Below are 14,056 nucleotides of genomic sequence, written 5' to 3'. Positions count from 1 at the left end.
GTCACTTGCACAATAAAAGAGTGTTTTCTGTGTTCTGGTTTGTGCCCATTGCCTCTTGTCCTGTCACTGGACAAGTCTTTCCCATCTTTTCATCATAGAAGAGATGATCCACTCCCTTCACCATCTTGTGGCCCTTTGTTGGACTCTCCAGTATGTGTGTATCTCCCTTCTCTGGGATTCCAGAACTGGATACAGGGCTCCAGCTGTATCCTCACCACTGCTGTGTAGCGCACAGGGCTCTTCTCCCTTGGCCTGCTGCCAGCACTTTCTGCAATCCAATCCAGGATAAGTCTTTTTCAGCAAGAGCACACTGCTGGCCAATATTCAGCTTGGTGTCCACCAGGATCTCCAGCTCTTTCCATCTGAGTGGCCCCCAGTGTCTGTCAGTGCATGGGGCTGTTGCTCCCCAGGTGCAGGACATTGCACTTGCTGAAGTTCCTGTTGGCCCCTCTCTCCAGCCTGTCAATGCCTTTTAGGATGGCAGCGTGATCCTTTGGCATTCCTGCCACTCCTGCACCAGGACCAGAGGAGGGTGAATTCCTCCTGCACGTTCCCAACCTGGGACACCTGTGAGGAGGGGATGGAGTACTGTGGTGCAGCCACCATGCAGGAGGGGTGAGGCTGGTTGGACCCCATGAGTGTAGGGTGTGGGTTTGCATGAACAGTGGATCCCTCAGGGATGGAGCCATGCTGGCTGGGGTCATACTGAAGATCTGTACTTTTGTCAGAGAGCCTCTTGTGGCACGGACAGTTCTGAGGGTAAAGCCCCCACTTTTAATCAGCCTCACTGGGGTCCCCATGACAGAGGTAGGCTTCACAGTGTTTGGCTTGGGCCAGAGGACCCCATACTCGCAAGGAGAAGCAGGGAACAAAGTGACTTAGGGACTGCCTGTATGTTCTGGCTCCTCTGCCCCCTGGGTCTTACTTTGTCTCCCTTTAATGTCATTGTGACTGAGCTTTTCCAGCAAGTTAGAGGGGACAGCAGACATGTGGCTGAGACCCCAGTCCCACAGTGAGGGTCAGTATCTGTTATATCTGAGGCCATGATTGCAGCAGCTTTTAAGGAGCCCTGGACATGCCCTGACAGGAGTTACCTGTCTCAGGACAAGTTTGGGATGTAAACCTGGGCACAGGGGAAGTGAACACTGAAGCAGCCAGGGGATTTGTGACTTTAACTGAGATGGGAATCACAGCTGCTCTGTTAACCTGCCCCTTGTCTGAGACAGAGACAGCCCTGTCCAGTGACCCTGCTGAATGTGACAAGTGTGCTGGCAGCTCTGCTGGAACCACAGCTCAGGAAATGTGGCAGTGTTGGGCTTCAGCTGGGGCAGTGCTGCCTCTCAGTGCGAAGGAGCCCAAACACTGATCTGTGGTGGTCCCTTTGGTCACAATAACAGGATGTAAACATGCACCTGATGCACAACCCCACGTGCATTCTTGTCATACATCTGTGGTCCCCGTGCCGTAGGGCAGAGGAGTAGGATGGGCCACCCTCTTCAAATTGTCTTTAAGCATGTGCAAGTGTGGAGAGAGGCAGAAAAGGTTTTTCTGGGAGAATTGTATCAATAAATGAAACCACAACCCACCTCCCCTCAAGAAAGCTGCCAAGCATCCTGTCAGCTCCTGCAGTCTGTGAGCTCCTCCTGCGTGAAAACTCAGTGAGCAGTAGAAGGAAGACAGGTCTCCTACTCTCCTACTACTGACCCACAGACTGCCACTGTAGCCCCAGTCCCACAGCAGCACTCAACCCTTATGTTGATTAAAGCATTTGTTGATGCTCCAGAGGTCTACAGCCTCAGGTTTGCCCAGGTGTTCTTCAGGGCCAGCCCTGGGAACACACCCCACACTGAGACCAAGCTGTGGTGCACGGTGAAGCCATCTGTTTCCATCCTGCAGCTGCTGTCCTTCCCATTGCAATTTACTTAGCCTCCTGTAATTTATTCATCCCAGGATGCAGCCTGTACATCTGCAGTATCATTACTAGAGACGCCATTAGCTTTAAAATTTTATAAACCTCTGTGCAGGTGATAAGTTGAAAAGTTAAAGAGGGTAATTGTGGCAGGAAAACTGGGGTTCATCTCACACCAGAGATCCAGACTCTGGGGGGTTTTGGAGGGAGATCAGCAGGCTGGTGTGAGCAAGTGAACTGCTGCCAGCTCCCAGTCAGCTCACCCAGATGTGAGCCCATCCCTGCTGGATCCATGCACTGGGCAAGGGACCTACAGGCATTTCCAGATGTTTCTCCCTCCTGCCTCCTTGGCTGCACAATTTCCTAGGGTCAGTGATGAGAGGGGCTGCACAAACAGATGTTTTCATCTGGATGTGTTGATCATGCTTCTGTGATGGACTTGACAAGGGACTGGCAAGGGTTAGGGCAATCCTGAATCATCTGCCTGCTGTCTGTTGGTCTGGATGCTTCAGGACTCTCCAGGGAGTTGGGAGAGTCTCCACCATGTATATATTCACTGCTTGGAGCATGCCTGGCTGTCCTCAGCTGCATGTCCTGCCTGCAGTTCCGTCCTGCCTCTCGGCTTCCTGACCTGGTTCACGTGCCCTCATTCAGGAGCATAGTAATTATGCCATGCTGGGCAGTTTTCCTAGAAAGTTTCCATGTCCAGGGTGCAAGCAGGGTGCAAAGGTTTGGCAGGGAAGCAGGCACGGGAGCCTTCAGTGGAGCCCTGCACCCTTAGCAATGAATTAAGAGCATGCTGATCACTTCTGGCAGCTGGAGGTCTCTGACAGCTGAGCTAGGGGGATAAATTCCCTCTCCCCAAGGCCAAGGGAGATCTGTGCACAAGGATGATTTGCAGGCTGCTCTTGGGCAGTGATGAGCTGGAAGGCTGCAGGGAGCAAGGTCAATGTCAAGTAGGTTGGGGTGTGGAGGAGTTTGAGGGGACAGTGGGAGGGAGTGAGGGGTAGCTGAGACCAAGGAGGGAGTGGAGGAGACAAGGTCCTAAAGGTGTCCTGCAGTCTGAAGACAGCTTTCTCTCTCTGTGCCACAGGTGAGAACATCCCAAACACCCTCCATCCTGGTGTACCTGCAGCCCTGGTCAGTCTCCTGCAGCTTGAGGTCTTGGACACTGTTGTCTGTCCCCAGGGTATGCTCAAGGCACAGGCAGCTGTGGCTGCTGGGGACAGGCTGCTCGTGGGTCTTGCTGGCGTGAGTCTATCCCATCTTGTACATATTTTCATGCTGGCTAATGAAAGCAGCCTATAGCTGGGTAATTTGATTTCCACCTGTCCTTTCTCTGAACCTCATCAGTGCCTCATACAGAGCATCACTCTGCCCTGCAGGGTGAGTTAATCCCACACTGTGCAACTGCATTATCCCAGCCCCGAGCCCTCACCTGAGCTTTGCCAACACTTGGTGGCAGTCCTGGTTCAAGCTTCAGGAGGCATTTCCCCCTCCATCCTCCAAACGTCTTGTGCCTCCTTCTATGTGGAAGCACATAGTGTGAAAGGATACAGGATCTGAATGCTCAGCCAAAGGGAATTCACAAACCTTTGAGGAACAGGAGAGGAATGAAGAATGGGAAAGACTGGAAGACACATCAACCATACTGACACTGACCAGTTCCCAGCTTGTCCTGCTCTCCTGACATAGTTAGATTGCCCTTTTCTTCCTCAAATTATGCCTACACACATATTAATTTTGCAGGTGCCCATCCCTCTTCACTGTGATTTTCTGTCTCTGGTTTACTGTGGGAAATTAGCTTGAGATGGGACTGAGAAGCCTAAAATGCCTTTAAGTAGGAGGACAGGCTCATTCTGCTGCCTGCCTTAGGTAGCCATGATCTGCTGGGGTGATTTTGCCCCAAGGCAGAGTTCCCATTTGCATTTTGGGGCAACATGCCATGGGCTGTAAGCATCATCATTCCCACATTCACAGACCTTACACTGTTGGTACCAAAACAGCTCAGCCTTTCTGCCAGGTCTTACTCTGCTGCACAGTTCACAGAAAGGACCTTTTCCTGGTTTTTTCCCACAAAGGCCTGGCTCCCTGGGGATAGACAATGAACTTCCAGCAAGGCCTGGTCATCTTCTGCAGAGTGTAGTTCTCTTAATGACTTTACAGCCCTCAGCAACCTGGATGACCCTGGTCTTGACTCCATGAATCCTAGGAAGTTATGACAGAAACACAACCCTGCACAACAATTTCTTCTGGAATGTGAAGACCAAGCAAGACTGCACTCAATAGTCAATTTTGGCCTCCAAAGCTGGCTCCTTGTTCTCGTGCTGCACTGGCTTCCTTCCCCCCACGCTGCTCAACTTCCATCCACTCACACACCAGGATGAAGTCTTCTCTAACTGTTTCTGACTTCAGCATGCTGCCAGGTAAACAGTGTGGAAATTAGTGGAGACAAGTAAATAATTTGTAAACAATCATTTATTCATTACTTTCCCCTCCTTTCCCTGTGCAAGCAGATTGCGAGGTGCTTTAGAAGCACTCGCAGTTTGGAGTGAGTTCTCTTGTAAGGCATTTCCCACTCCCCATGAATAACTTATGAACAGATCAGAGTGAATATTAAGGGCCTGAAAATCCAGAGACTTGGGCTGCTGAGCTGAGTGAGTACTGCTTGAGCTCCTCCAATAGACAAGATGTCTAATGAAACAGCACTAAGTGGATTCACTGTGCTGTAATTAAAGGGTGTGCACATCTGTTAGTCAATGGGCTGCCTGTCAGGTAGGGTAAGGTAGCCATGCAGCAGGGGAAAGATGAGAGAGGTGGTCTGTGACTTGGATTCCAAATCTTAGCATTTACTCTTGGGGTTGATTCATATTGTACAGTGCTTCCACTGAGCTCTTGATGAGAGGCAAACATGACCCTACCAGCTGGACTGGGTTGATATAAGAGGTTCACAGGAAAGTTTTCTGAATAGCCTCGCATGTCTATAAATTACCTAAGCATTGGTAGAAGGCACACATGGAGGGCTTAAGCCCCAAATCGACAGAGAGCATGAGGACGTGCTGACTTCAAAGAGTCCAAAGTTAAGCTTGCACTTGGCTTCAGTCAAGTTCTCTGTGATGGGCATTTATCCACCTTTGAGCTCAACCACCTGCTTTGTGTTATTTTTTTTTTCAAAAGATGATTATAATTCACTCAGAGAAAGGTTCCTAACCCCCTGCCTGGCTCCTAAGGCAAGGATTCAGATCAGTGCTACATGAAATGGGGGAGGTGGGCTATGAGCTGAAATCCCTTTTGCTGCTGCAGAGCTCACTGTCAGCCCTGCACATGATGTTCCCCATGTCCCAGGCCCATCAGGACCCACTGCCCAGGGTGGTGTTTGTTGAACTGAGGTACCTTTGATCCCTGTGTTGATCCCAGGTACCTTTTACAGTGTAGGCCTCAAGCATCTCCCAATATTACAGAGAGGTCGGGAGCCCCCATGGCTGGGGACATCACCACTATCCCCTCTTGAGGCCTTTGGCACAGCATCTTTCATGCCACCATGGCTGAGACATCAGGGACCTAATAGGTGATCTCCTTTTTGCCTTCATTACAGTAGCTAGGAAGTCCTGGACAGGATTTAAACTGGGGGTGAATTTGCAGCACAAAGCTATGGATCCACATTCCAAACACTCGAGGTACGCAGGGGATGCTGTGGGCAGCGCCACAATGCCACAAGTCTCCTCTGGACATTCTGCAGCACATCTACTGGCATGGTGCAAGTCTTCCTGAGCTTTGCCATGGCAGGCTGTGTGCAGGCAGCCCTACCAAGAGCAGAGCAATGCAGCAGGCTCTAGGAGCAGGCATGGGGACCATTCCCAGCCCTGGGATGGACCCAAAGCAGCGCACAGCTTGAGGCCAGCCCCAGCTCCCCCTTGCCGGATCCCCCATGCATCTGTAGTCCTTCTCCCTCCCCAGCAGCCTCATGCACCTGCACTCCGAGGCGGAGTGGGATTTATCCTGCCCCAGGCGCTCGGTGCAAGGGGTCAGCCCTCATAAACCTCTCCGGCACCGGAGCCCAGGCCAGCTGCCTTGCTCGCGCCCACAGGGAGAGCCTCTGCACCCTGGGAGAGTTTCTCTATCAGTCATTCCCCAGGCCAGCACCACCCTGTTGGGTCCAGGGCACGGTGGCAGCGTGGTGAGGATGGGGCTGTTTGCTCCGGGCCCCAGCTCCCCTCCCCGCACCAAGCACTTTGGGTAACCCCCGGTACGTGGGAGGCGGCATGAAGTCATTCTGGTCCTCCAGCAAACCCCTCCAGCTGTCTGGAGCCAGTGCAGATTGTGGGACGTGTCTGGTGACTGACGAGGCCTCAAATCCACATTTGTGAGAGATGATATCGAGAGTTTTAATTTTTTTATGAGCGAGGGGTCGGGGGGAGGCAGGGACTCCCAGGGCAGCTCAGAGGGAAGGCGGCAGTGTGTGCATGTGCGTGTGTGAAACACGTTTCATCCCACAGACCCCCAGCTGCAGGAGTCCTGCACAGATAAAACCAGCATCCCATCACCTCCGAGCGGCAGGGACCAGCTGGGGAGGGGGTTGGACTTTGGCAGCTAACAGGGACGTGTCAGCAGGGCTCAGTGTCGGCTCTTGGATCAAACCCTCTGCTCAGTCCCTCCTGCACATCACCAAAGTCATCTCTGAGCCTTGCCCATGGGGTACTCCAGTCTTGGCCCTTCCACAGTAGATGAGTTCCTGGAAAGCTTTGTGGAGCTGATGTCCTCCTTCCTCCATGGAGGGACCACTCAATGGAGTGCTTCCATGTGGCTGCTCCACCATCCAGAGTCTGCTGAGATGCTGTGGCCGCTCTCAAACCCTACTGATGCTCCTGGAGAAGCTGCTCTCTCATGTCCTGCAGTCTCATGGGCAGCACTTGGTACATGCTGGTGGTTTTCACAGAAGAACCCTTTCTGCAAACTGCTCTGCCCTGCTTTAATCCCAGCTAACCTGCATTAAACCTCACCACACCACTGAGGAGAAGGTCAGAGTCACCAACGCTTTCCAGTTGGCCAGAAAATTGCCTGGCCTTTTGTCAGGCAAGAGCAAAGCCAAAACTGAGCCCAGGTGAAGCCATGATCTGCTCCCAAGTGCACTATCTCGGATGGGATCCAGCTGCGAAAGAACCTGGAGCAACCTCATGGTCAGGAAATCTTAGAAGAAGGCACTTACACACCCACAGCCACCTCAGGTGACTTCCAATGTCCCATGGCCAAGGCTGCAAGGCCACACACTGCCATCCATGACTGCAGGGTGGTGCCAGGCTCTTTCAGTGGGAAGATCCTGTCCCCACTTCCCACAGATAGTGGGGATGGAGGAACCTCTCCTCGAACTGGCCGGAGTGCCTGCATGCAGTGACTCTCACCCGGAAAGGAGGAGGGGGGCCGAGGCCTCTTTGTAACCCAATCTCGTCTGCAAGGGCCCCTTTGTTGTTATTACATTTATTTATTGATCCCCCTTGGGAAAACCTTAGCGGTGCTGGACTTGCTGGGGCTTTATTAATGGGGATAGGGAGTGAGGGGAGGGAAGGGGGGCTGAACAGAGCACTCGGACCATCTGTTCCCACCAAAGGGATGGAGCAACAATAGCCATGTTTATAAAACTTCTCTGCAACTCATTGTGTTTGCGAAAGGAGAGCTTCCACATCAAAGGCCATTTCCGCTCCCACTGCTCAGGGGCCCCTCCATCTTCCAGCATTCTGCAAGGATCACCCTGTCCTGGTCCCTTCTCCTCACAGCCCTGGACACATGGTGAGGTGATAGTGGCATCACCCACAGAGGGACCACCATGACTGGGGAGACCCCTGCCAAAGGAACTGTTCATCACCTGCCCAAGTCTGCTGGTCCAGGGGGATTTTCCAAAGAGGGCTTTCTCCTGGAAGCAATAAAACTATCATAAGGCATTGGGTAGTGTTTGCCAAGCACTGGCGTTGGGAGCAACAATATGTCCAGTACTGGAGACCTGTCTCCTGGATGGTTTCTTTCAGGCCGCTGAAAAAGCAGTGTTCATGAAGTTGCTTTGGATTTCCTCAAATTTCAGATGTGGGAAAAAAATAAAGAAAGAAAAACAAAAAAAGGAAAGGAGTGGGGTTTGGCCACGTCAAAGCTGGCTGATGGGGTCCTTCATAATGAAACAACTGTGTTTGGCTTTGCTTGAGGCTCATATTAGATTATCTGTTACAATCAGACATGAAATAAAGACCATTAAACAGCGATGAAATATTTTGACTGAACCAGTATGTTGTTTTTTTCTTCCCAAACTGATCTTTATGGACAAGATGAGGGTTTAGTTCTGGCTCAGATCAAAGCCAAATGCCTTCCTGGGGACTTGGAGTTGTCAGCCATATCCTGACCACGACTTGATCCTGCAGATGGGGACAGGCTGCTCTGGGGTGAATTTGCAGGCTGGAGGTTTGGGACATATCCAGGCTGTCACATATCCACAGCATGACCCTGAATGATGGCATGTCATCTCCTGGGACTGCATCTCCTTCCCTGTTTGTTGGTGCTTCGTGGCAGCAATTGTCTCTGTGTGGTAATTCACGTGAGCTGGTGACTCTGCTGGGGTTTGTGACCACTGGGTGTGCAAACCAGAGAAACTCACTAGGGATGTAGAATTATCTCAGTCCAGCTTTGGACAGAACAGAGACCTCTGGAAGATGCTGCCAGCCTGCAGGCAGGCACTTTGGGAAAGGCTTCTCTCTGCACCATGTGTTTGTGCAGGGGCCTGATTTCCAGCTGGCAGGACAAGGCATCCTGACAGCAGGCTGGTGGCTGGGCAGCGTTCAGGCTGTCTCACACCTTTCAACCATCCCTTCCATCCTGGAAGGGGGAAACCTTCCCAGAGACTGTATGACGCCTTCTCAGGAAGCAGTCCAAGTCCCGGTTGGCTGTGTCCCCTTGGCCAGGCTGCTGGAGGAGACCTGAGTATGGTCCCTGATTGCTTTTGGCAGGGTGTAGGGAGCATGCTGCGCTCTCCCAGCACTTAGCAGCTTCCCTGGGAACCATGCAGGAAAGGAGGAGAGGAGCCCAGACTTGTGGGAGACACTTTTCATTTCATGCCTAAGCCACTACTCCACTGCTCAGCCACATGGCTCCATTAAGTCCCTTTCTGGCTGTCTTCTTTCCATCAATCACTCCGTCTCTGCGAGCAGCCCAGACACCGGATCTGGGTTATAAATAAGACAATCAATCAGCGATGCTATTAGATAAACAGAGTGGCAGAAGCCAAATTAATGCTTGGCTTTTTCTTGAAAGGGAGGAAAAAAAGAGTCAATTGCTTATTAGAGGACCCTGGTGTGGTCTGGTCTCCACGCTGCAGCTGAGCCGGGTGGGCTGTGCTTGGCTGCTGTGTCTGCGTGTAGGGAGGTTTGGGATGCTGTAAGCACATAATCCATGTGGGTCACCCTGGCCAGATCAAGGAGGGGGCAGGGGCAGACTGGAGGTGAGCAGGGAGGTCATAGCACTGGGCAGTGATGGGAGATAGGAAAACAGTAGTGGGAGCTGCCCATCTGAGCAGGGAGGAGATTTCAGGGCTAGTCTGGTGGGTAGGGAGACATGAGTCTGCAGGCAGAAGTGTCTGGGGACCAGGGACGCAATGCCAGAACAGACATTGAGCCAGTCAGGATGGACACAAGGAAGAAGAGCATCACTTCTTGGAGGCTGTCTGTTCTGGAGGTGAATCAAGTCCTGTCTGGAGTCACCAACGAATAAGATAGCCCAAGACTGTCATTTGTGGTCTGCTCTGACCGTCTGTCACCTCTTGTTGCTATAGACCTCTGCTCTACAGCATTGTGAGGGTGTCCAAGGCTGTTTTTATCTCCAGGGCCTGCACCTGCAGCTCCATCTGTTTCTCTGTGTGGTGGTGGCTGATTAACTCAAAGGTCCTGGGCTCATTCCTGCACCAAAGATGTCAGAGAAGAGACTTTCCTCACGGTGGGACCTTGTTGCCCGAGTCCCCCTTCAGCCACTGGGGAAGAAAGCGCTGGGAGGAAGGCTATAATCTGCCAAAGGCATCCAGTGTGCAGGAGACATAAGCTTTTTCTGAATCGATACCTCGTGCTTTGGGATGGGCGCTTACAGTTGCTGGACTTGACCCTACTGCAGGTTGAAGGCTGGGAGAATCTGGGCTTCTCCAAGTCAAGCTGACTCTGTTTACAATCCCATCCCTCACAGATGCTGCTCTTCATGCTTTCATCCTAGGCACCACCTTTCCACCAGCTCCTGATGCTTTCACCTCCACCTGACACTTCTCCCATTTGTTGTGATGGAGGAGGGTATCTGCCTCTGGAGGACCAGATCTACCCCTGTGCAAATCAGCAGCAGCTCTCCTCTGTCAACTGGCTCAAAAGATCCCACCTGGCATTTCCACCCAGCCCAGCAAGGTCTCAGCTCAGGTCTGGCAGTGCAGCTATGGGTGTGCTTTCTCAACAGCTGAGCCTGCTTTCCTTGCCCATTCTCACCCGTGGCCGTGCCAGACTGAAGCTCTGCCAGAGCTGAAACGCACAAAATGGTACCCACTGCTCCTCCTCCATCCACCAAAGCATGTCACCCCACCACAGGCTATGCAATGCTTTCCTGTCAGCCTAATCTCTGATAAATAAGCTGGTTGTTATCCCCTGGGAGATCCAGGCTCCTAGGAGACTGGTGTGGGAGCAGGTAGATTTTCTGACTGTTGAGTCAGGGACAATGAGGTCTGTGCTAGCACCTGCATAAGGATAAGATGCAGGAGGTGCAGTCATTCGGTGCCACTCCACTGATCAGCCCCTTGCTCAAGCATGAGTGGTTTCTGCTTCCTCCGAGGCTTCAAGTCCAGGAAATAGCTCCTGCTTTCCAGTCACACTTCTGATCCCTCTTGCAGAGCTTGGGGAGCTCCGTGCAAGGCTGCTCTCACATCAGCAACAGCCCGAAACAACACCTAAGGTGGGATTTACTGCCACATATGTGCTGGGAAGATGCAGGGACCCATTGCACCCGGGTGATGTATTGGATTTCAGGTTATGTGATGCACAGGTCTCTCTGACCATTGTAATTCCTTCTTTCTTCCTGTATGGATTTATACTGCTAAGTGGATGGATTTTCTGCTTGGCAGGGATGCTCCCCTGGGACCTTCCCCAGTTTGAAACATCTCTGCACATCTGTACATAATATTCCTGGGGCACTCAATGAGTGGGCTTTTACGACACCCCTTGCTTTATAGACTGCTGCTTAACGTGGCCAGGCACCACTGAGGGGCTGACAAACAGCATCCTGGAGCTGGTGGAAAGCTGAGTACCAACTCCAGGTGCTGGATGATGCCTGGGGCTCTGTGTGAAAGCCACTGCTCTCAGATGGCTTCTCACACAGCTGCCCTGAGCAGTGGAAGCACCACTCCCTTGGTCCCTGAAACAGCTTCAGAGGCACAGGTTTCTTCTACTTAATAACCTGAGATAGCATGCCTCTGGACCAGCTATGGAAATCCTGGGAGGAGATGAAGGCAATCTGTCTTGGATGATTCCCCCTGGCAAGGGCTGGGCCTGACATTTTCATCTCTGCTAAGAGCTGTCCCTTCCCCCTGCCCCAAAGAGCCATCTGCTATGGTAGATTACCCCAGCTTTTAGCACTGTGAATCCATAATTAGTGCATAATTAATTACCAGATGTTTTTAACACTAATGAAACATTAATAAATGACGGAGGCATGTTGTCTGGTAATGGAACATTAACCAGTGAACCAAGTCAGTGCTGCCGCCGGCATGGCCGAGCCAGAGACAGGTCTGCATCTGACTGAGCCCTTCCCTAAATAAAACTCCAACATTGTTCAAATTGCAGCAAGTGCCTTTGGGGAGAAAGTGACCAGTTTGGTGCTGCCCTCAGCTTTGCAGAGCCAAGGCTGTGGCTCCTTCACCTTCATCCTTCCTGCTTTCCACCCACTCACCCATCCAACCTCCCCACGCATGTGTGAATTCATCAATCCAGTCAGCCAGCCAGCCACACACACATCTCCCTACTGTAGAGAGTTAGCTGGGGTACCAGAGAGGTAATTTTCTAAAAAATGGAGCTTTTCTCCCTGGGCATTGCTTGATGGCATCCCTGCTCGAGGTGGCACTCACAAGCAAGGCACATGGGGTTAGGACAGACTCCAACAATGTATTTTGCTGCATCCATTTCCCTCACACTGGGGCCCTGTGAGCCCTGCCCTGACAGAAGTTTAATTCAGAGCATCTGGGCCAGTGGCATTTTCCTAACATGAAATTATTAATCAGACATGGGAAGTGCATTAGTTGTGACTGCATGCCACCTCCAGCCTCCAGGCTGCAGTGGGGCACAGGCACGTCTCCATCCTCCTGCCCGCCCGAGAGATGCCAGGGTGCAGCCACAGCCTGGGGACACGGGGGACCCTCCAGGGCTGGTGAATGGGGAGATGTGGCACTTCCCTGCCACAGCACAGGTGTCATATGGGGTGGTGACACCCATCTCCTTTCCCTCACCAGGAGTCTCCAGGCTGGGCATCCCCCTTGCCCCTTCTCAGGATGTCCCAAAGGACAACTTTTGGATCTCCCACCCCTCTGGGAAGATGGTTATATGGTCTCAAACACCAGAGCAGGCTCCAGGGTGTGTGTGTGTCCCCCCCTCAATGCTGTTCCCATGTCTTCCCCAACTCAGCCAGCACCACGCATGGAAGCAGGCAGCCAAAACCACCCTCTCCAGATGGAAGGGAAATAACACCCAGAGCCGCCAGTCATCATGAAATGAACATTTAATGAAGACAGTCTCTCCTGGTGCGTGTGTGTGTGTGTGTGTGTGCGTGTGTGCGTTGTCTCTGTGAGCTTAGTTTTATCCCCTCTATTACTTTTTTTTTGATTTTTGTTTTTTTTTATATATATACATCTATAAAAAATTCAAATACAGCATGTCAACAGTGGGAATACTAGGACGTATGATATTAAATACTGCGCTTGGGTCCAGGCAGGGCCAAGAGGAGGTGTCTTTACAAAAAAGGACTTGGGGCAGGATGGGGAGGAGAGCAGAGCAGGCACGGGGACAGCTGGGGACAGCCGGGGACAGCGGGGGACAGCGGGGCACAGGTCTGCAGGGCTCCAGCTCTAAAGGCAACAGCAGAGCTATTCTGCTTTTGTTGGAGGATGAGACAAAGACATTATTGGGGGTGATTCCCTGTATCCAACACGGTTAAAAGTTTGGGGGTGATGTTGGGGTGGGGTTGGGGGTGGCGAAGGCTGCTGCTGGGTGCTGTGGAGAGGGAGGTGGAGCGACAGCTCTCCCAGGTGCTCAGTAAGGGGCAGGAGGGTTTCATCGGTGTTTCGCTTCCTTTTTTATTTTTTTTTCCCCATTAAAACCCTGCCAGCTCCCTGCTCCCCATCGCACTCGTGAAGCCACCAGTTCCATCCTCCACCACTCTCTCGGAGAGGACCAAGACCCCCGCCTCGATCTTCCAGGCTCACAGCACCCCTCCAGCTTCGCCACACGGCCGAGAGCTCAGGGGAGCGAGTCCAGTCCTTGGGGGACCCCCTTTTGCCATAAGGGGGTACACAGCTCGGAGCATCATTCCCCTCACCACCCCCCCGGTTTCATATCCCCTTTTCTCGGTGCGCAGCCGCTCGGGCGGCGGGCACGTCTTTGGCGTGGGGGGGTTCAGCTGTATGAGTGGGACCCTCCGCTGCGGAAAGGGGCCCGGGCTCGCTTCGCTCGGCTGCGGAAAGGGGCGCGGACATGTGTCTCCTCACTCCGGGCTGCCACAGGGTCGTGCGGCTCCCCAGGGGACGGCAGCGGCTCTGTCCTCCTCCGAAGTGACGGCGAGAAGCGTGATACGTCCTCAATGTGTGCAAAATCGAAGAGCTAAGAGACTCAACCCGGGAGCGGGGCGGGGGCGGTGGGCGGTGGGGAGGCGTCTGCGCTGGGCTGCGGTGGATGGACAGATGGAGATCTGCGAGCAGGGAGCACAAGGGTCACCGTCTCGCTCCCGGCTCAGCTGTGCCCAGTCGCTGGTGGGACACACCGAGCAGAATCTGGCCTTTTTCCCCGGGGGAAATTCACCCAGGTACCCAAACACACCATTTCCACCCGCTCCTCCCAGGGATGCCCACCCTCCCCCGGCTGCATGCCGCCACCTCTCCTG

General features: G+C 52.8%; 1 protein-coding gene across 4 annotated transcripts in view; it reads right to left on the bottom strand.

Moving 5' to 3' along the window:
- Positions 1-12,661: 12,661 nt before the first annotated feature.
- The window catches only part of CNTFR (ciliary neurotrophic factor receptor), a 199,097-nt gene continuing 197,702 nt past the window's right edge, over positions 12,662-14,056 (bottom strand). For all 4 annotated transcript variants that reach the window (XM_033085742.2, XM_033085744.2, XM_033085745.2 and 1 more), the window contains one exon: positions 12,662-13,864. In XM_033085742.2, the coding sequence (XP_032941633.1) occupies position 13,864 (1 nt within the window). In that variant the 3' untranslated portion in view covers positions 12,662-13,863. The remainder of the gene's footprint in view (positions 13,865-14,056) is intronic.

The sequence above is a fragment of the Catharus ustulatus genome, chromosome Z (genome assembly GCF_009819885.2).
Source record: "Catharus ustulatus isolate bCatUst1 chromosome Z, bCatUst1.pri.v2, whole genome shotgun sequence".
Taxonomy (NCBI): domain Eukaryota; kingdom Metazoa; phylum Chordata; class Aves; order Passeriformes; family Turdidae; genus Catharus; species Catharus ustulatus.
Note: the sequence above shows the minus strand (reverse complement) of the source record. Positions and strands in the feature narration are given on the sequence as shown.